A 26,565-nucleotide genomic window follows, 5' to 3' on the forward strand; every position below is an offset into this window, starting at 1 on the left:
TCTAAACAGGAAATACGATGCCGAATACAAGCCAGGGCAGTGAGGGAAGTGAGGGCAGTTTTGAGCTTCCGACGGCGCAATACCAAAGACCTCTGAATGACAAAGTGGTGATAGTCCAAGTGTTGATTGGCATCTTCCTCTACATCAACTTCCTCATGATCGTCACCTTCTTTAAAAAAGAGGCCTTCATCACCAACACATGATAGATATTATTTGCTCACACGCTGGTCTGTGACAGTATTCTGGCTCTGACTGATGTATTGCTGCTGATGAGCTACTCCAGGGTACCAATGCCAGGTGGGCTATGTTTATTTCTGGTTGTGATCATAGAAAACCTGACCGTTGCCACACCGCTGACACTGACAGCCATGAGCCTGGAGCGCTATGTGGCAATCTAGTAGAGTAGAGCTGGTATGTGTCTCTTTGGACGTGGGCCTTACTTTTTTTTAAACCATTTATCCATTTTCGAGCAAACGGAATGAGCAGCAGCTACGTTTGGCTACATACGGACCGTTAGTGGAATTCCCGCGAGAGAGTAACGGTTAATGTGATTGGATGTTAATTATTTTACTAGGCTACCTGTATTTGACATTGTGTTGTTATTTCACTGAACACTAGATGGTTACATTTTATTTTTGGCAGTGAAACGAGGCTACTCAGGTGAGAGAAAAAACATCACCCAAATGTATATCCCCATTTGAAAATCTTAATGGACTGTTTGAAAATGTGAATCACATTTTTATTTGGAGTACCCCCGACGGCATTGCGCGTACCCCTGGGGATAAGGATTTTGTCGTGGGAATGAAATATTATGCCCTGTTTGGATAGTCTAAAAAAGTGTTTATATTTAATATGGACAAGCCTAATAGTAAATGAAAAAAAAACCTGCCATGAACACCTGTAAGGTAAATGCTGGCCATGTGTAATACTGAATTATGGCAATTTTCTGTCATCTGTAAGTGAGAGGATCAAAAGGTATCGTAAGTTTCAGGTAATTGTTTATGACACAGTTTTGTTATGGTTATGTTATGTCAGGGGTGTCAAACATTTGGGCCTGCAGATTGATTTCACTTCCTAATCTCTGCAGTAACAGAAATGATCTTCGACACCCCTATTTGACTCCCCCTTGCTAAGTGACAGTTAGGCATTTCTATTAAACTTCAATAATTTCTGTACTACTTTTGTCATGGTTCCTTGATTCTATAAAAATTTACTCTGTAAAAGTTCAATACAATCTATAATGTTTCAAACCCCCCTATCTCTGTTGTTTCAGAAGTTGATGTTACTGGCCATTATTTCATGATAGTTTGACTGGAACAATATATGTAGTTTTCATTTTGGGGGAATGTTGAGCTGGCATTTACAGTACAGGGGTCCAATGAGCATCAGGTTTGTCTGGGGCCCAGAGCCCCAGGGAGAACACACTGTTTGGACTTGGCCCCAGCAGTCTTCACTACTGACGCAAGACTTACGTCAAGATCAGACCAAGCCCTGGTGTACTGCTCTCTACAGAGTCATCTTGTTTGCCAAACCAAAGTAAAACATAAGGTTGCACAACTAGGCTTGACTCAGAAGCTCTCCATTAATAATCAACCAGTCTGTTAATTACTAATCAGGGAACAGGGGACACAGTCTCTTTCTAACTGTACTCTGGAGATATCCATCCAGCAACAGAGTGAACACGCCTCCCTGTTCATCAAATGCAGTCCATGAAAGTCCCCTCACAAACAACCCATGCCAATATTCACTTTACGGTTTCATCGTTCTCTCTTTCGCTGGCGTGAAAGGTAAACACCCTACGCATCGCACCAATGGGGTTAACCCACTTGGTGTGAATTGTAACGTGGCTCATATAGAGAGGATCACTACACGGCCCCCTCCGAACGGGAAGGCACGTCCCCGTGCTTCAACTACTCAGCACCCTCACACATCTGTGCATTCCGTTGGCGTCACGGCAGCCATCCCACTTCTGACATCACGGCGGGACAGGGAAGAGAACCCGGGTTGCTGGCATGAAAGGCAAACACCCTTCGCATCGCACCAATAGGGTTAACCCACTTGGTATGAATTGTAACGTGCCTCATATAGCAAGGATCGCTCCAATATACTGTGTTACAAATACTGACATAACAGTAATGAGGAAAATAAACACATTTGAAGAAACATTGATTGGTTTAAGTTAAATTTCATAATTAGCAGGCCTTCTGTTGAGCCTCAATTTCAAAATATAGGGCTCTTTCAAAATGTAGCAATTTTCCAAATTCAAATGAAAGAAACTGGCCTGCATATGAATTCAGACATGCTTTATCTCTGCACAGGGATAACGTGCTTGACTTTTCCAGGAAAATTTGAACTGCTGTTAATTAAATAGAGCCAATAGTTTATCAGATGTGATCATCATTTTAAAGTGACAAAATGGGCTATATGATTTTGCACTATTGCAAAAGCTTTTTTTTTTTTTTTTTTAAATCAGTTAATCTGAGTGAAGATGGTTCTAATATATAAATTGGTTGGAACAAGGTGCTTGCAACACCAGAGTTGTGGGTTTCATTCTTGCATGGGCCACATAACAGCTCAAAGCGTCAGACTATACTATTATTACGTCTAATTAGTTGTTCTAATAAGAACGTAGTTCTTCTAGTTAGTTATTTTGAAGAAATCCCTAAGTAAAGGTTAAGCACCTATTAGACCTTTTCCCTGTTGGGGAACTTGAGCAATACTTATGAACATGCTGCATTTTGAGAATGGCATGAAATTAATTTATCCCTTGAGAAATCAAGACACTATCCAAAACATTTGGAAAGAGGAAATGCCTCTTCCCGGAGATGTTTTGCATCATGGTTGTGTCATATGTATACAAATCCACAACCCATCCCTCCCATCCCTCCCATCCCACCCAAACCTTTACCTTCTCCATCAGAGGACAAGTTACAGTGAGGGAAAAAAGTATTTGATCCCCTGCTGATTTTGTACGTTTGCCCACTGACAAAGAAATGATCAGTCTATAATTTTCATGGTAGGTTTATTGGAACAGTGAGAGACAGAATAACAAGAAAAAAATCCAGAAAATCGCATGTCAACAATGTTATAAATTGATTTGCATTGGGAAATAAATATTTGACCTCCTCTCAATCAGAAAGATTTCTGGCTCCCAGGTGTCTTTTATACAAGTAACGAGCTGAGATTAGGAGCACACTCTTAAAGGGAGTGCTCCTAATCTCAGCTTGTTACCTGTATAAAAGACACCTGTCCACAGAAGCAAGCAATCAATCAGATTCCAAACTCTCCACCATGGCCAAGACCAAAGAGCTCTCCAAGGATGTCAGGGACAAGATTGTAGACCTACACAAGGCTGGAATGGGCTACAAGACCATCGCCAAGCAGATTGGTGAGAAGGTGACAACAGTTGGTGCGATTATTCGCAAATGGAAGAAACACAAAAGCACTGTCAATCTCCCTTGGCCTGGGGCTCCATGCAAGATCTCACCTCGTGGAGTTGCAATGATCATGAGAACGGTGAGGAATCAGCCCAGAACTACATGGGAGAATCTTGTCAATGATCTCAAGGCAGCTGGGACCATAGTCACCAAGAAAACAATTGGTAACACACTACGCCGTGAAGGACTGAAATCCTGCAGCGCCCGCAAGGTCCCCCTGCTCAAGAAAGCACATATACAGGGCCGTCTGAAGTTTGCCAATGAACATCTGAATGATTCAGAGGAGAACTGGGTGAAAGTGTTGTGGTCAGATGAGACCAAAATTGAGCTCTTTGGCATCAACTCAACTCGCCGTGTTTGGAGGAGGAGGAATGCTGCCTATGACCCCAAGAACACCATCCCCACAGTCAAACATGGAGGTGGAAACATTATGCTTTGGGGGTGTTTTTCTGCTAAGGGGACAGGACAACTTCACCACATCAAAGGGACGATGGACGGGGCACAGTACCGTCAAATCTTGGGTGAGAACCTCCTTCCCTCAGCCAGGGCATTGAAAATTGGTCGTGGATGGGTATTCCAGCATGACAATGACCCAAAACACACGGCCAAGGCAACAAAGGAGTGGCTCAAAAAGAAGCACATTAAGGTCCTGCAGTGGCCTAGCCAGTCTCCAGACCTTAATCCCATAGAAAATCTGTGGAGGGAGCTGAATGTTCAAGTTGCCAAACGTCAGCCTCGAAACATTAATGACTTGGAGAAGATCTGCAAAGAGGAGTGGAACAAAATCCCTCCTGAGATGTGTGCAAACCTGGTTGCCAACTACAAGAAACGTCTGACCTCTGTGATTGCCAACAAGGGTTTTGCCACCAAGTACTAAGTCATGTTTTGCAGAGGGGTCAAATACTTATTTCCCTCATTAAAATGCAAATCAATTTATAACATTTTTGACATGCGTTTTTCTGGATTTTGTTGTTGTTATTCTGTCTCTCACTTTTCAAATAAACCTACCATTAAAATTATAGACTGATCATGTCTTTGTCAGTGGGCAAACGTACAAAATCAGCAGGGGATCAAATACTTTTTTCCCTCACTGTAGTTCATGACATCTAATTAATCTTTGGGATCATGTATATTGTCATGAATTGTTCTGTGTGCATATCAAGTCTTTGTTTTCTTCAACATTTCAGATATGCAGACATCAACCATTCCTCAAGCAGACCACACCGAAAAATGCAGAATCTGACCAACCTTCCAGGTAATGCCACCAATCAAGGTGTGTGTGGTGATCCCTTTCTTCTGCATCTTTCTCTACTGCATCGTGGTCATGCTGCACACCTTCGCCTCCCACAGAAAGTTAACTCCCGCTACATCCTGTTTGCCTACAGTACCAGTCAAAATTTTGGACACACCTACTCATTCAAGGGTTTTTCTTTATTTTTACTATTTTCTACATTGTAGAATAATAGTGAAGACATCAAAACTATGAAATAACACATATGGAATCATGTAGTAAACACAAAAGTGTTAAACAAATCAAAATATATTTTAGATTTTTGAAAGTAGCCACTGTTTGCCTTGATGACAACTTTGCACACTCTTGACAATCTCTCAACCAGCTTCACCTGGAATGCTTTTTCAACAGTCTTGAAGGAGTTCCACATATGCTGAGCACTTGTTGGCTGCTTTTCCTTCACTCTGCGGTACAGCTCATTCCAAACCATCTCAATTGGGGTAAGGTTGGGTGATTGTGGGGGCCAGGTAATCTGATGCAGCACTCCATCACTCTCCTTCTTGGTCAAATAGCCCTTACACAGCCTGGAGGTGTGTTGGGTCATTGTCCTGTTGAAAAACAAATGATAGTCCCACAAAGCGCAAACCAGATGGGATGACATATCACTGCAGAATGCTGTGGTAGCCATGCTGGTTAAGTGTGCCTTGAATTCTAAATAAATCGCAGACAGTGTCACCAGCAAAGTATCCCCACACCATCTCACCTCCTCCTCCATGCTTCCCGGTGGGAACTACACATGCGGAGATCATCCGTTCACCTACTCGGCGTCTCACAAAGACACAGCGGTTGGAACCAAAAATCTCAAATTTGGACTCATCAGACCAAAGGACAGATTACCACTGGTCTAATGTCCATTGCTCGTGTTTCTTGGCCCAAGCAAGTCTCTTCTTCTTATTGGTGTCCTTTAGTAGTGGTTTCTTTGCAGCAATTCAACCATGAAGGCCTGGTTCACGCAGTCTCCACTGAACAGTTGATGTTGAGATGTGTCTGTTACTTGAACTCTGTGAAGCATTTATTTGGGCTGCAATTTCTGAGGCTGGTAACTCTAATGAACTTATCCTCTGCAGCAGAGGTAACACTGGGTCTTCCTTTCCTGTGGCGGTCCTCACGAGAACCAGTTTCATCATAACGCTTGATGGTTTTTGCGACTGCACTTGAAGAAACTTTCCGGATTGACTGACCTTCATGTCTTAAATTAATGATGGACTGTTGTTTCTCTTTGCTTATTTGAGCTGTTCTTGCCATAATATGGACTTGGTCTTTTACCAAATAGGGCTATCTTCTGTATACCACCCCTACCTTGTCACAACACAACTGATTGGCTCAAACACATTAAGAAGGAAAGAAATTCCACAAATTAACTTTTAACAAGGCACACCTGTTAATAGAAATGCATTGCAGGTGACTACCTCATGAAGCTGGTTGAGATAATGCCAAGAGTGTGCAAAGCTGTCATCAAGGCAAAGGGTGGGTACTTTGAACAATCTTAAATATAAAATATATTTTGATTTGTTTAACACTTTTTTGGTTACTACATGATTCCATATGTGTTATTTCATAGTTTTGATGTCTTCACTATTATTCTACAATGTAGACAATAGTAAAAATAAAGAAAAACTCTGGAATGAGTAGGTGTGTCCAAACTTTTGACTGGTACTGTACATGCTGATCAACGACACTCTGCAGCTCCTCTCCTCTGTCCTCCTCTTCCTCTTCATTGTGGGCAACGTGAAGTTCTCCATCGTATACTGTGCCCCTCTACTCTTCTTCTCCACCGCCACCTTCCAGAACACCCCTCTGATCCTGGCAGCTATGTCCCTGGAGCGCTACGTGGCCATCTTCTACCCTCTGCAGCGCCCGGCCGCCTGGCGCGCTGACCGCATCTGGATCATTATCCTGAGCCTGTGGCTGGTCAGCTGCATCCCGCCCCTTGTGGACTTCTCTCTGGGAGAACCTCAGCCTGGCGTGAATGTCCTCTCCACCCCAGTGCTCTGCAAAACCCTGGTCCTCAACTCATCCCCCGTCCAGATGCTGTTCAAGGTGTCGCTCAACGGGCTGTTCTTCGCTGTGTTGGCGGCCATCATCATGTTCACCTACACGAGGATCATGCTGGAGACCAGGAAGATGCATCAGGACCGGGCGTCGGTGGGCAAGGCCATGCACACAGTGCTGCTCCATGGCTTTCAGCTGCTGCTGTGCATGATCGCCTTCTCCCACCCTGTCACAGAGAGCCTTATCAGTATGCACGCTGGATGGCTGGCCGAGGACATCTCCTTCAACTACCGGGTTTGGCCGGTGTAGGCTGTCATTGTAAATAAGAATTTGTTCTTAACTGACTTGCCTAGTTAAATAAAGGTAAAATAAATAAAATAAAAATAAACTTCTGCTTCATCCTACTGCCGCGCTTCCTCAGCCCGCTCATCTATGGCCTGAGAGATGAGAGCCTGAGGGGCTACATGAGGGGAGCTGTCCTGTGCTGCTCAAACAGACACAGGATCAGCCCCAGAGCCCCGGCCACCAAGCCCAGGGTCAAATGAACTGGTCCTGAATTGGAACCACTGGTCAAATTAATGTTTTTATTTGAATCTGTACAGACTAGTAGCCTGTATATGTTAGTCAATTAAAACATATTAAAATAGTAAAACCCTGGCTGGATGACATTCATTATGCCATTATAAAGGTGTCTCTTTCAAAAACGTATATTTATTGGTTGCTATCTAATTAAACGGTACATTTTTCTTGAAACACAGAGGCTTGCTTTGGAATAGAGAAGATTGCTTCACAATTTGAAAATACTTTGAGAAACCGTAAACTCGTACGCTAGATGTCACTATAATTCCAAATGTATCAAGTGGTGCAACTTGGGTCACTGCACTGGATGAATGTGCGCCCATAGGAAGACGTTCAGTTTCTTTGGCGAAATAAGAACATTGATATCTAAAGCAGTAAGGGTCAGATTATTTGATATTCAGAGTTATTATAAAACCATTTAATGAGACTAATATATGTAGAGTGGAATGCAGGGACTGGGCACATTTACGCATGCCAATTCCAAAGGGAAACTGTTGCAATACATTTTGAGCATATCCAAATCCTAAAATACCTAATGTAATACGATTGTTCATTAATCACGCAACTTCATATATGAGATTGTTATAGTTGAACCATTCCTGATGACAGATGATGTGAAGTGGTGAAAACTGACGTCTCAGGTGTGAGCGGCGTGCACTGTTGAGAAAGAACATTGCGGAGATTCACACAGAACGGCAGGACCGAGCAAAGCTTTCCTGTAGGGCAGGATTCAGTGGTTTCAAACAAGAAACTGCGCTACCTTTAATACATTTAAAGCAAGAACCATTGATAGAGATTAGATTTGACAAAAAATCCAGCGCAAGCATAGGCTAATTTTAAACGTCATCGAGGGCATCATACGCGCACAAAATGCAATATTATGTGAAATCCATTTACTCAGTCTGTGTTATAATCAATATGATTTTGATTCCATTATCTTTTGGTGAGATGTATACGTCATTATTGAACGTCAAACAAGCCATAAATGTTGAAAGACAACTTATTGATCATTTAGAAACTTACATCGAACACGAATCGGAGAGACTTGAAGACATCAAAAGGTGAGTAACAGACAGGGAACATTGTCATGATGCACGTGGGCTTGATAGCCTATCACTCATTTATATTGTAGGCTTAATCATTAAGGCTTTAGAGTGGGTGGTTTTAGAAAGAGAGAGAACAAATAAAGCTAAATCATTGTGTCTAAGAATTAGTAAGCCATATGTTTGGGCTATGTGTCCTTTATTGTATGTTGTTCCATATAATTTCATGATAGGCTACTATTATCTTCTTACTTAGGCCTTTGTATTCCTTGCTGAACATATGCCTCGATGAATCGCCTCCATCCTTTAGGTAACTTTAGAAGGAACTTAACATTATAATGACTAATTACTAATGTTAAGTTCCTTCTAAAACCTATTATAAACTCAAGATGCATTCTATACTGATTTAGGAGGCAGTTTGATTTCCATGGAAAACCTTATGCATATATCATTGCATGGCTGTCTCCCCCCTGTCCATCTATCATGGTATCACCTTGATGTATTCTCTCTAAACCTTTAACACTTTTAGAATCTTTCTGCAGGTTTTATGCAAAGGTGTCAGACTTGCACAGTGAGGTGTACAATGGACCATCCGCTGCTATAGCAAACCCCTTGGTGGCGTTCACTCTTATCAAGCGCTTGCAGTCCGAGTGGCTGAATCTGATCTACAGTGATGAAGCACAAGAGAACACCCAAGGTTGTTTCCCTTTACGACTCTCTTTAAACACATCTGGTCCTTACAACTGACATAAGCAAGCCTCTGTGTTTCAAGAAAAATGTACGACATAAGTTGGGGGACATAAGTTTCACAGGTCCATCCCCCGCTTCTTGTGTCCTGTCGTCACCTCACCCCCACTCGCCCCCCCCCCCCCCCCCCCCCCCCCCCCGTGTTGTGTTTCAGCCTTCAGGTCTGGTTATGAGGAGGTGGAGGAGGAGGGCAGCTTGCCAAAACTGGAGGACCTTCAGGGAGCTGCCAAGGGGCTGATGAGACTGCAGGATGTGTATGCCCTTCAAGTGGGGGGACTTGTGAGAGGTCACTTCCAGAGGATCTCTAACGGCAACCCCATTGACATCTACAGTCCCACAGTATCTGTTTCTCTTTCTGGGGATGACTGCTTCCTGGTTGGGAAGGTAAGCCACCAATAAATCACCCATTTAATCATTGGCTGCACCAGATTCTCCACTCTTCTCCTGAAGTGTGCACTTGCACTCTATCTCGCATGGATCTAACAATGATGGAAGCTCCCTCCAGCCAATGGTTACACACATCCCACGCGTAAACTGAACAGGCATAAGCACTCCTTCATTCCCATGTCCATCATACCTGAACGTCAATAGTACGCCACTGACTGAATAAGGGAATGTACAATATGTATTATGTACAGGATGTGGCTATATGAGAAGTGTGTATGATAAGGGTAATGTGCAATGCATGTATTGTGTTGAGTGTGTAATGTACAGTGTCTTTTGTATACAGCAGTACACTGTGTGTCCAAGACAATTTCCCCCCTGTGGACATTAAAGTTAATCCTATACCATGTTTTTAAATCCATGATGGGGATTGTGCAAGTGCACACTTCTGGAAAAGGGTGGAGAAAAGGGATGCAGCCTTTATGGCTTCATTTTACTCAGCTCACTATGGGGGAGGAAGGGGCAACCAAAAGGGAATCCCTGCTTACATTGCACTCTCTAAACTGTCAACTGGAGATGTGCTAATGGAGTCATGGAGAAGAGGGGGGCATGTAACCGGAGGAGTGTTAGGCTGCTGGGCAGATTATGCTGTGAGATCTGGCTTCCCTGATTAGCATCCCATACCAGAAGACCATAAAACATAGTTTTGTCATACTCTGTGGTTAGAGGGAGTAAAGTCCTCTCCCTGTCTGTCAAGGGAATTCATATCATGGTATCACCTTAGGGTGATGTATTCACTCAGACAAATTTGAAAAAGGGTGCATGATGTGCATCCCAAATGGCAGCCTATTCCCCTATGGCAGCCTATTCCCTATTTACTGCACTACATTTGACCAGATCCCTATGGGTCCTGGTCAAAAGTAGTGCACTATAAAGGGAATAGGGTGACATTTGGAAGACAGACGAAGTCTTCCTCATGATGAATCACTCCACAATGGATCCTACTGTTTATGTACAGTGGCAGTGCACAAGGAGCACTGTGTGGGAGAGACAGTATGGAAAATACATAATCTCTGTTTAGGGAAGTCTAAGAATGTGGAGTAATGGCCTTTGCCTTTACTTGTGTTAACACCAGTCTCTGTTTGGGGTGTTACATGCAGTAACAGTTCTACAACTGCACTTTTATGGTGGCTAAAACCTAGTCGTTAAAACCAGCAGGGTTAGCTAAGGATTAGCTTTATTTCTCACATTTCCGGGGCCCGTACAAAGCCTCAGCCACCATCAACAATCATGACTGTAAGTCGCTTTGGATAAAAGCGTCTGCTAAATGGCATATTATTATTATTATTATTATTATTATAGTGCTACATTTACTTTATGTAGCTCTCTCTTCTCTTCAGCTCTAGATGTGGGAGAATGATATTTACAATGCTAAAAAGGTTTTTACTCTTTCCTTCCAAAATATATTTTGAGCATGGGTGTATGACTTTTCAGGAAAATAATGTCTCAATTTGTCGTCATAAAAGCTTTCTGTTGTTTTCTAATGCTAACATCCTGTGGTGTTGTATTGTAGGTTGCCTATGAGCTGGAGGACTACTACCACTCAGTGCAGTGGCTGGAGGAGTCAGTGCGTCTTTTCCGAGGGGCAGGGGGGGAATGGAGCCCAGAGAATGAGGGAACTCTTGAAGATGCTCTGGATCACCTGGCCTTCTCTCACTTCAAGGTGTGTCTATTTTGCACATAGAAATACAAGTTATTCTGATTTTGAGTATGATTATTTTCAAAATAGATAGACCTACTGGTTGAAAATAGTATTTGTAGAGAGAAGATGTGATTATTTTAGCATTTGTTGACCAACTTTTACTTTTTTGTTTTGTTTCAGACAGGAAACATCTCCTATGCACTGAGTCTCTCTCAGGAGTTGTTGAACCATGGTAAGCCTGTTCAGTTAAAACATCCCACTATACTGTGGCCTGGGGTGGTCCAGCGGTCTAAACTGCTGCCTCTGGATCACACATACTATGTTCCGTTGCGAGCATGGGTTATACTCCGACCCACTACTCCTTCCTTTCTCTTTATCCTGTCCAATAAACATAACATTCTGAAAGGAGTGGGACTGCCCCACTGCATAAAAAAACATCCCACTACTGTCCCACAGTATATAGAGGCAGCCTGGTCACCATCTGCTTTGTATATCAGCCTATTTCCCCATACGGTAGCTGAACCCTGAAGTACTGTATACTTACTGTTCATAATGCAGACGTGGACCTGGACCTTTCAATGCAGGCCTCTTTTAATAAAAGTACATACATTGACCAGGAAAACATCTGTACTGCTCGCTTGTTTGTATTTTACCTACTAGGCACTGTGATTTGTTTCTCCAAACTCATGGTATCATATTGATGGTATTTACATGATTCCCTTCCTGAAGATCCCATGAACGGGAGAGTTTTGAAGAATGTAGAGAAGTATGAGCGACTGCTTGTTGACAGTCCACCATTACTGAGCGCTAACACTGGGTTGAAGAGGCCCAACACCACCTATCTACGGACAAGGAACACCTACGAGAGACTGTGTCGGACACAGGGCAGTCAGGTATACTCATCTATGATATTATAATCTCATCCACCCAGCCGGCTATATGCTGTAGCATTTGAGTGATCAAATCAAATTTGATTTGTCACATGCGCCGAATACAACAGGTGTAGACCTTACAGTGAAATGCTTACTTACAAGCCCTTAACCAACAATGCAGTTTTAAGAAAGAATACCAAAAAAATCACACAAAAATAATATGTTAAATAATATGAAATAAAAGTAACAAATAATTAAAGAGCAGCAGTAAAAATAACAGTAGCGAGGCTATATACAGGGGGTACCGGTACTGAGTCAATGTGCGGGGGCACCGGTTAGTCGAGGTGATTGGGGTAATATGTACATGTAGGTAGAGTTATTAAAGTGACTATGCATAGAAAATATACAGAGAGTAGCAGCAGTGTAAAAGAGGGAGGGGGAGGGGGAGGGGGGTGGGGAGCAATGCAAATCTGGGTAGCCATTTGATTAGATGTTCAGGAGTCTTATGGCTTGGGGATAGAAGGTGTTTAGAAGCCTTTTGGACCTAGACTTGGTGTTCCGGTACCGCTTGCCGTGCGGTAGCAGAGAGAACAGTATGACTAGGGTGGCTGGAGTCTTTGACAATTTTTAGGGCCTTCCTCTGACACCGCCTGGTATAGAGGTCCTGGATGGCAGGAAGTTTGGCCCCAGTTATGTACTGGGCCGTACGCCCTACTCTCTGTATTGCCTTGCGGTCGGAAGCCGAGCAGTTGCCATACCAGGCGGTGCTGCAACCAGTCAGGATGCTCCTGATGGTGCAGCTGTAGAACCTTTTGAGGATCTGAGGACCCATGCCAAATCTTTTCAGTCTCCTTTGGGGGAATAGGTTTTGTCGTGCCCTCTTCACGACTGTCTTGGTGTGCTTGGACCATGTTAGTTTGTTGGTGATGTGGACACCAACAAACTAACATTTGCTTTTAGAAATGCTCCAAACAGCAACTGAAATCATACTGTTCTTTTTAAATGTATGAAACCATATGAACCACCATATGTGGAAAACAGAGATTTGGCTACAGTCTGGAGCTCACAGAGAGAGAAAATATTTGTAAAGTTCTGAGGATGAAAATAAAATAATGCTGCTTTCTTTCCATGTTTTGGCTCCAGTAATGGACTTCAGATGCCCTTCTCTCCTCACAGCCAACGCATTATGAAAACCCCCGGCTGTTCTGTGACTATTTTAACAATGACAGTCCTGGGCTGCAACTGCAGCCAATCAGACGTGAGGTGCTGAGCCTGCAGCCGTACGTGGTCCTCTACCACAGCTTCATCACTGACTCAGAGGCAGAGAGCATCAGGGACCTCGCCCAGACAGGGGTGAGTGTCTATCTACTGCCATGGTGTCACCCCTTTTACGCAGAAAAGGCCTATCGGGAAGTATGTATCAAGCGTCTCGGATAAGAAGTGCTGATCTAGGATCCAGTCCTCCCTGTCCAGTCTTATTCATTATGATCTAAAAGGCTAAACTGATCCTAAATCAGCCATCCAACTCTGAGACGCTTGATACATATAGCCCCAGATTCCATTGTCATTGTCATTACATTGATTCTGATTACCACATTCACATTCCAAGTCCATTGAAAATGATGTGTATTTTAAATAACATAACTGATAGAAGAGACCCCCCTGTGTCATGATTAGTTTTTGCACATCTGAAGGATTATTAAATGTGTTACATGTCAACTGCCTATTTTCTGTATTTTATGACTCCAGTAAAGATTGTGCAAGAGAATGACTACACACAGAACACTATTCATTTAGGCTCTGCTGGGATAACGGTTATTTTAGGAAATTTCCAATCAGCTATCTTTTTTTCCCTGTGGTCTGGCCGCTTAGACTGCCACTGAGGTGCTAGTTTTTCACCCGAGTAACAGTTACAGCTTAGATTACATTGGCAGGCAATGATTTTCATCATATATTAATCTTTCTATACTTGCATGTTTGTGATCTCAAATATTTCATATATCAAGGGCTTTAGAAAGGCTCAGTCTCTGTTCTGTGACCTGGTTGCAATATTTACAATATAAAAAAATATTTACAATCTGATAATGCATGCCAAAAATAGCTAAAATATGTCCATCAAGCTGGTTTGAAAAAAGAACGTCTGAGTGAATTGCCTTTGCTTTGTACTGATGGGCTCATTGTAATGACTGGAATTGACTTCGCGCCATTTATTCAATTTCAGCCATTACAATGAGACCGTCCTCCTATAACTCCTCCCACCAGCCTCCACTGGCTGACTGTTTTTCTGGCTAGATGCTGTAACCCAAATTATCTCCTAGATTGTGTGATGTTTTGGCACTGTTCAACAGGTTTTCCACCCCTTCTTCAAATGGAAATCCCTCCACTTATTTCACCATTATGTCAACATTTCATGGCGCTCTGGTGGGTTGATTAAAACCAGGCCTGGGCTGTGTCTCAAATTGCACCTTATTCCTTATATAGTGCACTACAAAAGTAGCACACTATATAGGGAATAGGGTTCCATTTGGGACTCACATCTGGAGTATTAGTCATTTGGAGCCTGGAGCATATGCAGCACTCCTTGCCCTGAGCACATAGACACATACGTCATTGCCTGAGCATGGTATTCATGTGTTCATGCTTGGCTCCAAGGGTTTAGTATTAGCTGTCTAGTCCAAAGTATTTAGAGAGGGTGTAGATAGAAATGCCAGTCAAGTATTTCCATCAGACACGGCTTCATTGGAAAATTACTGTGGTTGCCAGTTGTTGAGTTTTAACGTTGTTCTTTTTTGTATGTTATTTACTGTGCTCTTTTGGATGTTCTCTTCTCTATCCTCACATCATTCATGTTTCTCTTGTCAGACAGAGCCTTGCAATTTGATCCTAAAAAGTTAATGCTGTATAAAATCATTGAGTATTGACAGTTTTCTTTCTTCTTGTGCCATAAGTTAAGGAGATCTGTGGTGGCATCTGGAGAGGAACAGGCTACTGCAGAGTATCGCATCAGCAAGAGGTACTACTATCAGAGAGATGTCACTATTAAATGTATAGTTTACAGTTCCTTCTCATAACACTTAAAGCAGTAATAAAAGCACCAGCAGAACAATGCACCCTCACAGCAACCAGTGAATATACTGTATAACACTATAAAATGCTTGGGCAAATGTTATGGTGCACACATGATTTTCTGGCTTATTAGCTATAACATGTAATAGTTAACTGTGGGATAAACTGTAACCTTTGAATGGAAAGTAGCTGAACACCTCTGGAATCTACAGTATCAGTGGAAGAGGAATTGTACATCATTGTCTTACGTCAGGTAGGACGACGAGTCCATCTGCACTGATCGGTTGAGGACTGCACATCATGTAGGAATGACGTCACTTGTCAAAAGACAATGAGTACATAGCATCATGTCGAACTCAAACCAAGACAGTAACATTATCTGTATTATGAGAGTTTGTGGTTTGTTTTTCAGTGCATGGCTAAAGGAGACAGCCCACCCTATCATTGGGAGGCTGGACCAGAGAATCACCTTGCTCACAGGTCTCAATGTGCAGCCTCCGTATGCAGAGTACCTCCAAGTGGTGAACTATGGGATTGGAGGACACTATGAACCTCATTTTGACCATGCAACGGTGAGTGGGTTTCTCTATCTTTAGAACAGTAGATCTTGAATAAACCCTACATTTACTACATTAATAAACACTTGATGCAATAGTGTACCCTCATTTCATGTGTTAGTGTTGAGTGATGGTCTGTTAGTGTTGAGTGAACATTTTGTAGGTTTAATGCTTATTTCCTGAAATTCTACACATTTTGTCATGGGTGCAGATAAAATGTTGCAGTTTTAAAGCTCATTGTCTTGCAATTCTATACATTTTGCCATGTCTAATGTGTAGTCATGTGATATTTGAGTGACTCGAACATTACTCCAAAATCTATAGGCTAAAAAACCTAGCTAAAAAACGTTAGTTGATATGGGCTAGTTGATATGGACTTTTCTGACAAGTTATAAATAGCTCTCTAAGGTCTGCAATGACTGACATGGCAAGAGGAAAACTGATAATGCACTACCCAATTTCGATATTGCACGTTGTGCATTCTACTATTACAACTTATTTTGGGGAGGGGGACCCGCGCTCCCCGCACCCCCTGCCGGGCCTCCCCACCGTTTGGGAACCACTGCCCTAGTACACTACTGTTGACCAGGGCCCATAGTGCTCTGATCGAAAGTAATGCTCTATACAGGGGAATAGGGTGCCATTTGAGAAGTAGCCATGGTCTTCGGCGGCAACGTAAGGACATTATATACAGTACCAGTCAAAAGTTTAGACACACCTACTCATTCAAGGGTTTTTCTTTATTTTTACTATTTTCTACATTGTATAATAATAGTGAAGACATCAAAACTATGAAATAACACATGTGGAATCATGTAGTAACCAGAAAAGTGTTAAACAAATCAAAATATATTTTATATTTGAGATTCTTCAAATAGCCACCCTTTGCCTTGATGACAGCTTTTCACACTCTTGGCATTCTCTCAACCAGCTTCACCTGGAATGCTTTTCAACAGTCTCGAAGGAGTTCCCACATATGCTGAGCACTTGTTGGCTGCTTTTCCTTCACTCTGCCGTCCGACTCATCCCAAACCATCTCAATTGGGTTGAGGTCGTGGGATTGTGGAGGCCAGGTCATCTGATGCAGCACTTTATCACTCTCCTTCCTGGTAGAATAGCCCTTACACAGCCTGGAGGTGTGTTGGGTCATTGTTCTGTTGAAAAACAAATGATAGTCCCACTAAGCCCAAACCAGATGGGATGGTGTATCGCTGCAGAATGCTGTGGTAGCCATGCTGGTCAAGTGTGCCTTGAATTCTAAATAAATCACAGACCGTGTCACCAACAAAGCACCCCCACACCATAACACCTCCTCCTCCATGCTTTACAGTGGGAACTACACATGCAGAGATCATCCGTTCACCCACACCACGTCTCACAAAGACACGGCGGTTGGAACCAAAAATCTCAAATTTGGACTCCAGACCTAAGGACAACTTTCCACCTGTCTAATGTCCATTGCTCGTGTTTCTTGGCCAAAGCAGGTCTCTTCTTCTTATTGGTGTCCTTTAGTAGTGCTTTCTTTGCAGCGATTCGACCATGAAGGCCTGATTCACACAGTCTCCTCTGAACAGTTGATGTTGAGATGTGTTTGTGACTTGAACTCTGTGAAGCATTTATTTGGACTGCAATTTCTGAGGCTGGTAACTCTAATGAACTTATCCTCTGCAGCAGAGGTAACTCTGGGTCTTCCATTCCTGTGGTGGTCCTCATGAGAGCCACTTTCATCATAGCGCTTGATGGTTTTTGCAACTGCGCTTGAAGAAACGTTCAAAGTCTTTTAATTTTCCGTATTGACTGACCTTCATGTCTTAAAGTAATGATGGACTGTGGTTTCTCTTTGCTTATTTGAGCTGTTCTTGCCATAATATGGACTTGGTCTTTTACCAAATCTTCTGTATACCACCCCTACCTTGTCACAACACAACTGATTGGCTCAAACGCATTAAGAAGGAAAGAGATTCCACAAATTAACTTTTAAGAAGTCACACCTGTTAATTGAAATGCATTCCAGGTGACTACCTCATGAAGCTGGTTGAGAGAATGCCAAGTGTGCAAAGCTGTCATCAAGGCAAAGGGTGGCTATTTGAAGAATCTCAAATATAAAATATATTTTGATTTGTTTATCACTTTTTTGGTTACTACATGATTCCATATGTGTTATTTCATAGTTTTGATGTCTTCACTATTATTCTACAATGTAAAAATTTGTAAAAATAAAAAAAAACGCTTGAATGAATAGGTGTGTCCAAACTTTTGACTGGTAGTGTATTTATGATGACTATTTCCTACATGTAACCAGTCAGCATCAAGCCCCCTTTTTAGGCTCAACACTGGGAATCGAGTGGCAACCTTCATGATATACGTAAGTTAATAATTGGTTTTGTTTTATCCTATTATACAGTGGGGGAAAAAAGTATTTAGTCAGCCACCAATTGTGCAAGTTCTCCCACTTAAAAAGATGAGAGATGCCTGTAATTTTCATCATAGGTACACGTCAACTATGACAGACAAATTGAGAATTTTTTTTCCAGAAAATCACATTGTAGGATTTTTAATGAATTTATTTGCAAATTATGGTGGAAAATAAGTATTTGGTCACCTACAAACAAGCAAGATTTCTGGCTCTCACAGACCTGTAACTTCTTCTTTAAGAGGCTCCTCTGTCCTCCACTCGTTACCTGTATTAATGGCACCTGTTTGAACTTGTTATCAGTATAAAAGACACCTGTTCACAACCTCAAACAGTCAAACTCCAAACTCCACTATGGCCAAGACCAAAGAGCTGTCAAAGGACACCATAAACAAAATTGTAGACCTGCACCAGGCTGGGAAGACTGAATCTGCAATAGGTAAGCAGCTTGGTTTGAAGAAATCAACTGTGGGAGCAATTATTAGGAAATGGAAGACATACAAGACCACTGATAATCTCCCTCGATCTGGGGCTCCATGCAAGATCTCACCCCGTGGGGTCAAAATGATCACAAGAGCGGTGAGAAAAAATCCCAGAACCACACGGGGGGACCTAGTGAATGACCTGCAGAGAGCTGGGACCAAAGTAGCAAAGCCTACCATCAGTAACACACTACGCCGCCAGGGACTCAAATCCTGCAATGCCAGACGTGTCCCCCTGCTTAAGCCAGTACATGTCCAGGCCCGTCTGAAGTTTGCTAGAGTGCATTTGGATGATCCAGAAGAGGAATGGGAGAATGTCATATGGTCAGATGAAACCAAAATATATTTTTTTGGTAAAAACTCAACTCGTCGTGTTTGGAGGACAAAGAATGCTGAGTTGCATCCAAAGAACACCATACCTACTCTGAAGCATGGGGGTGGAAACATCATGCTTTGGGGCTGTTTTTCTGCAAAGGGACCAGGACGACCGATCCATGTAAAGGAAAGAATGAATGGGGCCATGTATCGTGAGATTTTGAGTGAAAACCTCCTTCCATCAGCAAGGGCATTGAAGTTGAAACGTGGCTGGGTCTTTCAGCATGACAATGATCCCAAACACACCGCCCGGGCAACGAAGGAGTGGCTTCGTAAGAAGCATTTCAAGGTCCTGGAGTGGCCTAGCCAGTCTCCAGATCTCAACCCCATAGAAAATCTTTGGAGGGAGTTGAAAGTCTGTGTTGCCCAGCGACAGCCCCAAAACATCACTGCTCTAGAGGAGATCTGCATGGAGGAATGGGCCAAAATACCAGCAACAGTGTGTAAAGACTTACAGAAAACGTTTGACCTGTGTCATTGCCAACAAAGGGTATATAACAAAGTATTGAGAAACGTTTGTTATTGACCAAATACTTATTTTCCACCATAATTTGCAAATAAATTCATTAAAAATCCTACAATGTGATTTTCTGGATATTTTTTTCTCATTTTGTCTGTCATAGTTGACGTGTACCTATGATGAAAATTACAGGCCTCTCATCTTTTTAAGTGGGAGAACTTGCACAATTGGTGGCTGACTAAATACTTTTTTTTCCCCACTGTATGTGCATGCTTGTCTCATTTGTGGATATACAGTAAAGGCATCTTTGGAGATACTGTATGCTAGATTGCATCAATCAGCATCAGAATTCAGTATTTTGTTATTGAAATTGCGATGAGATGTCAAACTTCCAGTTAAGGCGGTATGGAAAAGAATGTCTGCTTGTGAGATTTGGACAAACTCCACACTCTGTATTCCGGCACGGATGGCTTTTTTATGACATGTGCGCACAGTGGCTAGACTAGACACAACTCAGTGAGAATGTTGTCATCCTCCACAGCTCAGCTCTGTGGACGCAGGTGGGTCCACAGCCTTCATCCATGCTAATTTCAGCGTTCCTGTTGTGGAGGTAAATGCGCTGCACACATCAGCTGCTGGCTAAACTTGGTCTGTGTCACAAATGGCACCCTATTCCCTACATAGTGCTCTAATTTTTACCAGACTGTTTGACAAAAGGAGTGCACTATATAGGAAATAGGGTGCTATTTGCGGCATTGCCTTAATCTTCTTCTGTTTACCCATCGAAATTGCTTCAAGCCAGAACACGTACGCTCATAAGCCTTCACTCTGTGCAGCTGTTAAAATGGCATCAAGAATAATAAGAGATTCCTTCCTCAGAAAGGTCACATCATTTCTTAAGATGTTTTGAGGAGTACTGTTCTTATGACTGTAGGCCTGTTGAGTAAAGAGGAGCCATAGGCTGTGTCCCAAATGGCACCCAATTCCCTTTATATTGTACTACTTTTGACCAGGGCCCTTGTCAAAAGCAGTAAATTATATAGGGAATCCGATGCCATTTGGGATGCAGCCACAGTGTAGTGTTTGGTTTAATAAATGAGCTGCTGTTGAAAAGACACAGGGCCTCACCAGGTTTTAACCTCTCAACCTGGATTTTATTGAGGTTTCACTTCCTGCCTCAAGTGTTGGAAAAAATCTCTCTCACTGGGCACCCTTTCCTCCATATCCATGTCAAAGATGTTGTACTTGTAGCATAGCTATGCACGTGGGATTTTAACATACACGTATACAAAATAAAATGTTAATGGAGGAACAATGGTTTAGGATTGTCAAGTAGAGGAGTAGACCATACAAATTACCGGCACAATAGTGGCCCACACAAAATCCAAGCACGATTTTAAAATGTTTCTTTCCAATGTTTTTAGTGACACATTTCCAATGTCTCTCGTGTTCCAGAATGCTGCCCTCTTCTGGTGGAACCTCCATAGGAACGGTCAAGGAGATGGGGACACTCTGCATGCTGGCTGCCCTGTCCTTGTTGGGGACAAATGGGGTAAGAGGCTTTAATGGGACATCCAGGAACTCCACATAGTTCCTATAGAAAAACACACAGGTACAGTGAGCAGTGTCAGATGTGGAAAGCTAAGTACCCTACGTCTATTCCAGTAGCCCGTCTGTCATACTGAAGTCACAGCAGGAGCCCGGGGCCACATCTGCACTGCATTACACAGATAGAGTTAGGGACGATATAGAGAGGAGGTCAGGCATTGAGCAGTGCTCTGGGATGCTAAATATGTGCACCTCCATTCAACATAATTTAACTCCATCCTGGATCCCACAGTCAGTGACAAGGCTAAAGGAACCGCACAGAGAGGGGTATTAGTCATTACTGTGAGTGGCTGCATCTGAGAGACATTTACAGGAGCAAGTATATACTTTTTTTACTGTGTGTTCATATATTTGTAGATTATAACAAAGAAATAGGGCCCCATTTCCCATTATTGATGGCTCTATACAAGGGATCTATATATACAGTTGAAGTCGGAGATTTACATATACCTTAGCCAAATACATTTAAACTCAGTTTTTCACAATTCCTGACATTTAATCCTAGTAAAAATTCCCTGTCTTAGGTCAGTTAGGATCACCACTTTATTTTAAGAATGTGAAATGTCAGAATAATAGGAGAGAGAATTATTTATTTTAGCTTTTATTTATTTCATCACATTCCCAGTGGGTCAGAAGTTTACATACACTCAATTAGTATTTGGTAGCATTGCCTTTAAATTGTTTAACTTGGGTCAAACGTTTCGGGTAGCCTTCCACAAGCTTCGCACAATAAGTTGGGTGAATTTTTGCCCATTCCTCCTGACAGAGCTGGTGTAACTGAGTCAGGTTTGTAGGCCTCCTTGCTCGCACACGCTTTTCCAGTTCTGCCCACATTTTCTATAGGATTGAGGTCAGGGCTTTGTGATGGCCACTCCAATACCTTGACTTTGTTGTCCTTAAACCATTTTGCCACAACTTTGGAAGTATGCTTGGGTTCATTGTCCATTTGGAAGACCCATTTTGCGACCAAGCTTTAACTTCCTGACTGATGTCTTGAGATGTTGCTTCAATATATCCACATAATTTTCCTTCCTCATGATGCCATCTATTTTGTGAAGTGCACCAGTCCCTCCTGCAGCAAAGCACCCCCACAGCATGATGCTGCCACCCCCGTGCTTCACGGTTGGGATGTTGTTCTTCGGCTTGCAAGCCACCCTCTTTTTCCTCCAAACATAACGATGGTCATTATGGCCAAACAGTTCTATTTTTGTTTCATCAGACCAGAGGACATTTATCCCAAAAGTACGATCTTTGTCCCCATGTGCAGTTGCAAACCGTAGTCTGGCCTTTTTATGGTGGTTTGGAGCAGTGGCTTCTTCCTTGCTGAGCGGCCTTTCAGGTTATGTCGATATAGGACTCGTTTTACTGTGGATATAGATACTTTTGTACCTGTTTCCTCCAGCATCTTTACAAGGTCCTTTGCTGTTGTTCTGGGATTGATTTGCACTTTTTGCACCAAAGTACGTTTATCTCTAGGATACAGAACGCGTCTCCTTCCTGAGCGGTATGACAGCTGCGTGGTCCCATGGTGTTTATACTTGCGTACTATTGTTTGTACAGATGAACGTGGTACCTTCAGGTGTTTGGAAATTGCTCCCAAGGATGAACCAGACTTGTGGAGGACTACCATTTTTTTCTGAGGTCTTGGCTGATTTCTTTTGATTTTCCCATGATTTCAAGCAAAGAGGCACTGAGTTTGAAGGTAGGCCTTGAAATACATCCACAGGTACACCTCCAATTGACTCAAATGATGTCAATTAGCCTATCAGAAGCTTCTAAAGCCATGACATCATTTTCTGGAATTTTCCAAGCTGTTTAAAGGCACAGTCAACTTAGTGTATGTACATTTCTGACCCACTGGAATTGTGATACAGAGAATTATAAGTGAAATAATCTGTCTGTAAACAATTGTTGGAAAAATTACTTGTGTCATGCACAAAGTAGATGTCCTAACCGACTTGCCAAAACTATAGTTTGTTAACAAGACATTTGTGGAGTGGTTGAAAAACAAGTTTTAATGACTCCAATCTAAGTGTATGTAAACTTCCGACTTCAACTGTATATAAAAATGTTTGTCTACACTTTTAGGGGGTTTTAATGTCAGTGAATATTTAACGACTCCTTTTTACACACCTGTATATTATATTTTATGTTTGTTTGACTACTGTGTGACATACACCACTAACACATACTCTCTGTTGTCCATGCCGTGTTCTAGTGGCTAACAAATGGATCCATGAGCACGGCCAGGAGTTCCAGAGACGCTGCAGCCCCAATCCTGAGGAGTGAGAGGGGAGAAAGCAACTGCTGGGACCGCTTGGAGTACAAGAACCAGCCTCCACAATGGAGCCGCGCACGCCACGCAGGCAGAGAGAGGGAGGGAACGAGAGAGGGAATGAGAGAGGAGGGGAAGGCAGCTAAAGAGCAGCCTGCATCTGTGATTGGAACTTCAGGCCCAAGGGAAGGAGGAGCACAGACACTGCTGGAGGGGGCTGGAATGGCAGCGGGCTGAGTTGGTTTTGGGAAGGAGGAGGTGGTTGGGGGGGAGGGGGAGGGGGCATTTGGCAATCAGCCCCAAAGGCAGAGCGGCCTCTTGCTCCTACTCCCCAGTCAGTCCCTGCTGGAGCAGAGAGAGAGGGGCCTCTACCCTCACACACTGGGCTGGTTTCAGTTAACTCTGCTAGGCTGTTTGCCTCCGGTGTCAGTTTGTTTGAAAATAATAACAAAAAATACGTATAATGCAGCCTTTTTGAAAACTGATGCACTGAATCTGGCAGGATACTCTTCACATGGACTGATCTCATTAGCACAGCACTGATCTTTATCAGAATATTTAGTTATAATTATATTTCTCTAACCATCTCACACCTTAAGAATGTAGTTAAGAGCAGTGCTGTGATTCAGAGGAAAAGGGTTATTGTGACTGTTTCCCATTCATGCTCAGTCAGTTCAGGAAACCAAAGGAGATGAGGTAGTCATCTCTCCCACTGAGGGGCTTGATGACATTTGGTGTGTTCTCTATTGCTCATCTCCTTGTAGCTAATTGGGTGCATATGAGTCAAACCTGTTTAGTCTTCTAACTCCCATTCAGAGGCATCATTCATTAGTCATGGTCTGTAAACCAGATGATTGGGAAGTGGGAACGCATCTGCTTTAGTACAGAGTCTCTGACCTCCCTACAAATCCTGGGTGTCTAGCTGCATACCAGCCAGCCAAAAGATGTCTGTATGTAGGTCAAAACACCTCTGAAAAGAGAGTGCATGCCAGCTTTCACACCTAGTCTATGAGAGAGTGAGGAGTGAAATGTACTGTAGGAACTGTAGGCTCCAAGGGGCTTCTCTGTGAGCGTGATTCTTTGGGTGGGCTGCTGCCTTTTGAGTGACAGGGAGTGTTGAGGAAGGGAGAGGGGTTCAACAGGGACTATATCTCTGCCTGCTGGGATGTAAGGAAGTATTCCCTCCAGTGCACAACCCCCTACCACCCCTCTCCTTTAGACACACACACACACATACACAACACACAGATACAAACACAGGGGCCATATACTACAGGAATGATACATGCTCCCAGCTGCATTCCTAAACAGTAGACCTTGATTGTTCCCCTTGGAGTGGATTGACAGGAGGCCCATACTTGATAAAATGCATGGAGGATGGAGGTTATGGCTTTGGAGTTTCTCCAACCAAGAAAATGTGTATTCTCTGGAATTCTCAAACTTTATATGGTTTAAAAAAAAAATGTTTTGTTAATGTTATGTCTGCCTCATTACTAAGCACTTAAAACAAAACATACACAAAAGCATATTTAGTATGCTTACATTCAGCAGACTATTTATATCGAATTTCTCATCTCCTACACTGCGTTCATTCCTGACTGGCCCAAGCATGTCATAGGGAAATAAGTGTACAGTCTGATTCCATGTAACTCTCTAATACAGTGCATTCGGTAAGTATTCAGACCCCTTGACTTTTTCCACATTTTGTTACGTTACAGCCTTATTCTAAAATGGATTACATTGTTTTTTTTCCCCTCATCAATCTACACACAATACCCCATAATGACAAAGCAAAAACAGGTTTTTATAAATGTTTGCAAATGTATTAAAAATAAAAAACGTAAATATCACATTTACATAAGTATTCAGACCCTTTAATCAATACTTTTATTGAAGCACCTTTGGCAGGGATTACAGCCTTGAGTCTTCTTGGGTATGACGCTACAAGCTTGGCACACCTGTATTTGGGGAGTTTCTCCCATTCTTCTCTGCAGAGAAGTGGTCGTAATATTAGGTCAATGCAGAATTTCACAGTTGGGAGGAGTTGATTTGATGTGGTACATAGAAATTGCAAATAGGGTTGAAGTGGGAAGACAAACTGGAGGTAATTATAATTTTAATGCGACTAAATGCCATCATACTCCATCTGGCATAAAACATTTAAAAAGATGCACTGACTGACCCTACTGATGAAGCTGTGGAACAGGCTTACTTTGCAGAAACACTGATTGTGCTGAACTCAATTTTGGTGACCAAAATATTGTAATAGAATATGAACACTGAAAAGTGTCTTAGACTACCATGTAACTGACAAAATGGGAAATGCTAAACTACAGCACCAATTTGTTGCATAAATGTAAACTGTTGCAACTGTAGTACTTGAAGTGGCAGACAGAATAACTGTTTCTTCTAAAACTGGTGGCTTTCTTTTACACTAGACTGCTGTGAAACAGTGAAACTTGCAATTTCCTCAGTTCACAGGGCACAGGCCTTTACTTTCCTCTGTGGGAATTCCGATCCGCCCTTGGCACTCAGTGTTGCCCCCATCACCACAACACACATGGCTTCTGAGGTCCTAGTTGCTAGGCGCTTTAAAGTTTATTTCTCGTTTGTTTGCGGACCGCAATAATACCATAGAAGAAGAAGAAGAAAAAGAAGACGACACCTGTCTGTTTGAGGCATGTGACTTGTATCAGGAGAGGAAACTTACAGTAGATCATCAACCTATAACCTCTATTGTGACCAGAAGAACACACTGTATTGTAGAGAAGTAAAAGAAGATGTAGTCTAATTGTATATGTTACAACCAAAGTCTGGTAGACGCTCTTATCCAGAGCAACTTACAGTAGTGAGTGCATTCAATGTCATACTTTCTTCGTACTGGTCACCCATTGGAATCAAACCCACAACCCTGGCGTTGCAAGCACCATTCTCTACCAACTGAGCTACACGGGACTATATCAGGTGAAAATAAACTAGAGTAAATGGGATATTAAAATGTGGAGCTTTGATGCCATGTGGCACCAGAACTTTATATCAGTAGGCTACTGTGTACAACAGGGGTGACTACTGGGTGCATGTGTGCAGGGTTTTGTTCCAGCTCAGCTCTAGCCTCTAGCAAAGGGGTATTCAAATCTTACCCTAAAAAGTCTGTACTCCTGCTGGTTTTCTGTTCTACTACCTGATAATGAATTGCACCCACCTGGTGTCCTAGGTCTAAATCAGTCCCTAATTAGAGTGGAACCATGAAACAAAGCAGTAGAACTGGTTTTGAGGTCAATA

At 42.5% G+C, this 26,565-nt stretch overlaps 2 protein-coding genes across 4 annotated transcripts; both read left to right on the forward strand.

Annotated features, from left to right (window-relative positions):
• Positions 1-6,353: 6,353 nt before the first annotated feature.
• LOC311106166 (odorant receptor 131-2-like) lies at positions 6,354-7,956 on the forward strand. Its single transcript, XM_084148490.1, has 2 exons — positions 6,354-7,014; positions 7,089-7,956. Exons 1-2 carry the CDS (start codon positions 6,391-6,393, stop codon positions 7,263-7,265), a joined length of 801 nt encoding a protein of 266 aa, XP_084004616.1. The 5' UTR covers positions 6,354-6,390; the 3' UTR covers positions 7,266-7,956.
• Positions 7,957-7,962: 6 nt separating this feature from the next.
• Positions 7,963-25,139, forward strand: LOC311105580 (prolyl 4-hydroxylase subunit alpha-3-like). Of its 3 annotated transcripts, XM_084147765.1 has the most exons (14): positions 7,963-8,360; positions 8,599-8,652; positions 8,885-9,039; positions 9,244-9,473; positions 11,047-11,196; positions 11,356-11,407; positions 11,905-12,068; positions 13,224-13,400; positions 14,996-15,060; positions 15,526-15,685; positions 17,973-18,035; positions 19,942-20,010; positions 20,856-20,952; positions 23,227-25,139. In XM_084147765.1, exons 1-14 carry the CDS (start codon positions 8,170-8,172, stop codon positions 23,295-23,297), a joined length of 1,698 nt encoding a protein of 565 aa, XP_084003891.1. In that variant the 5' UTR covers positions 7,963-8,169; the 3' UTR covers positions 23,298-25,139. The 3 variants fall into 3 exon arrangements, with proteins under 3 accessions (XP_084003891.1, XP_084003892.1, XP_084003893.1); XM_084147766.1 differs by lacking the exon at positions 8,599-8,652; XM_084147767.1 differs by lacking the exon at positions 7,963-8,360 and having other exon boundaries at positions 8,872-9,039.
• Positions 25,140-26,565: the final 1,426 nt, after the last annotated feature.

The sequence above is a fragment of the Coregonus lavaretus genome, assembly GCF_964263955.1.
Source record: "Coregonus lavaretus genome assembly, chromosome: 30".
Taxonomy (NCBI): domain Eukaryota; kingdom Metazoa; phylum Chordata; class Actinopteri; order Salmoniformes; family Salmonidae; genus Coregonus; species Coregonus lavaretus.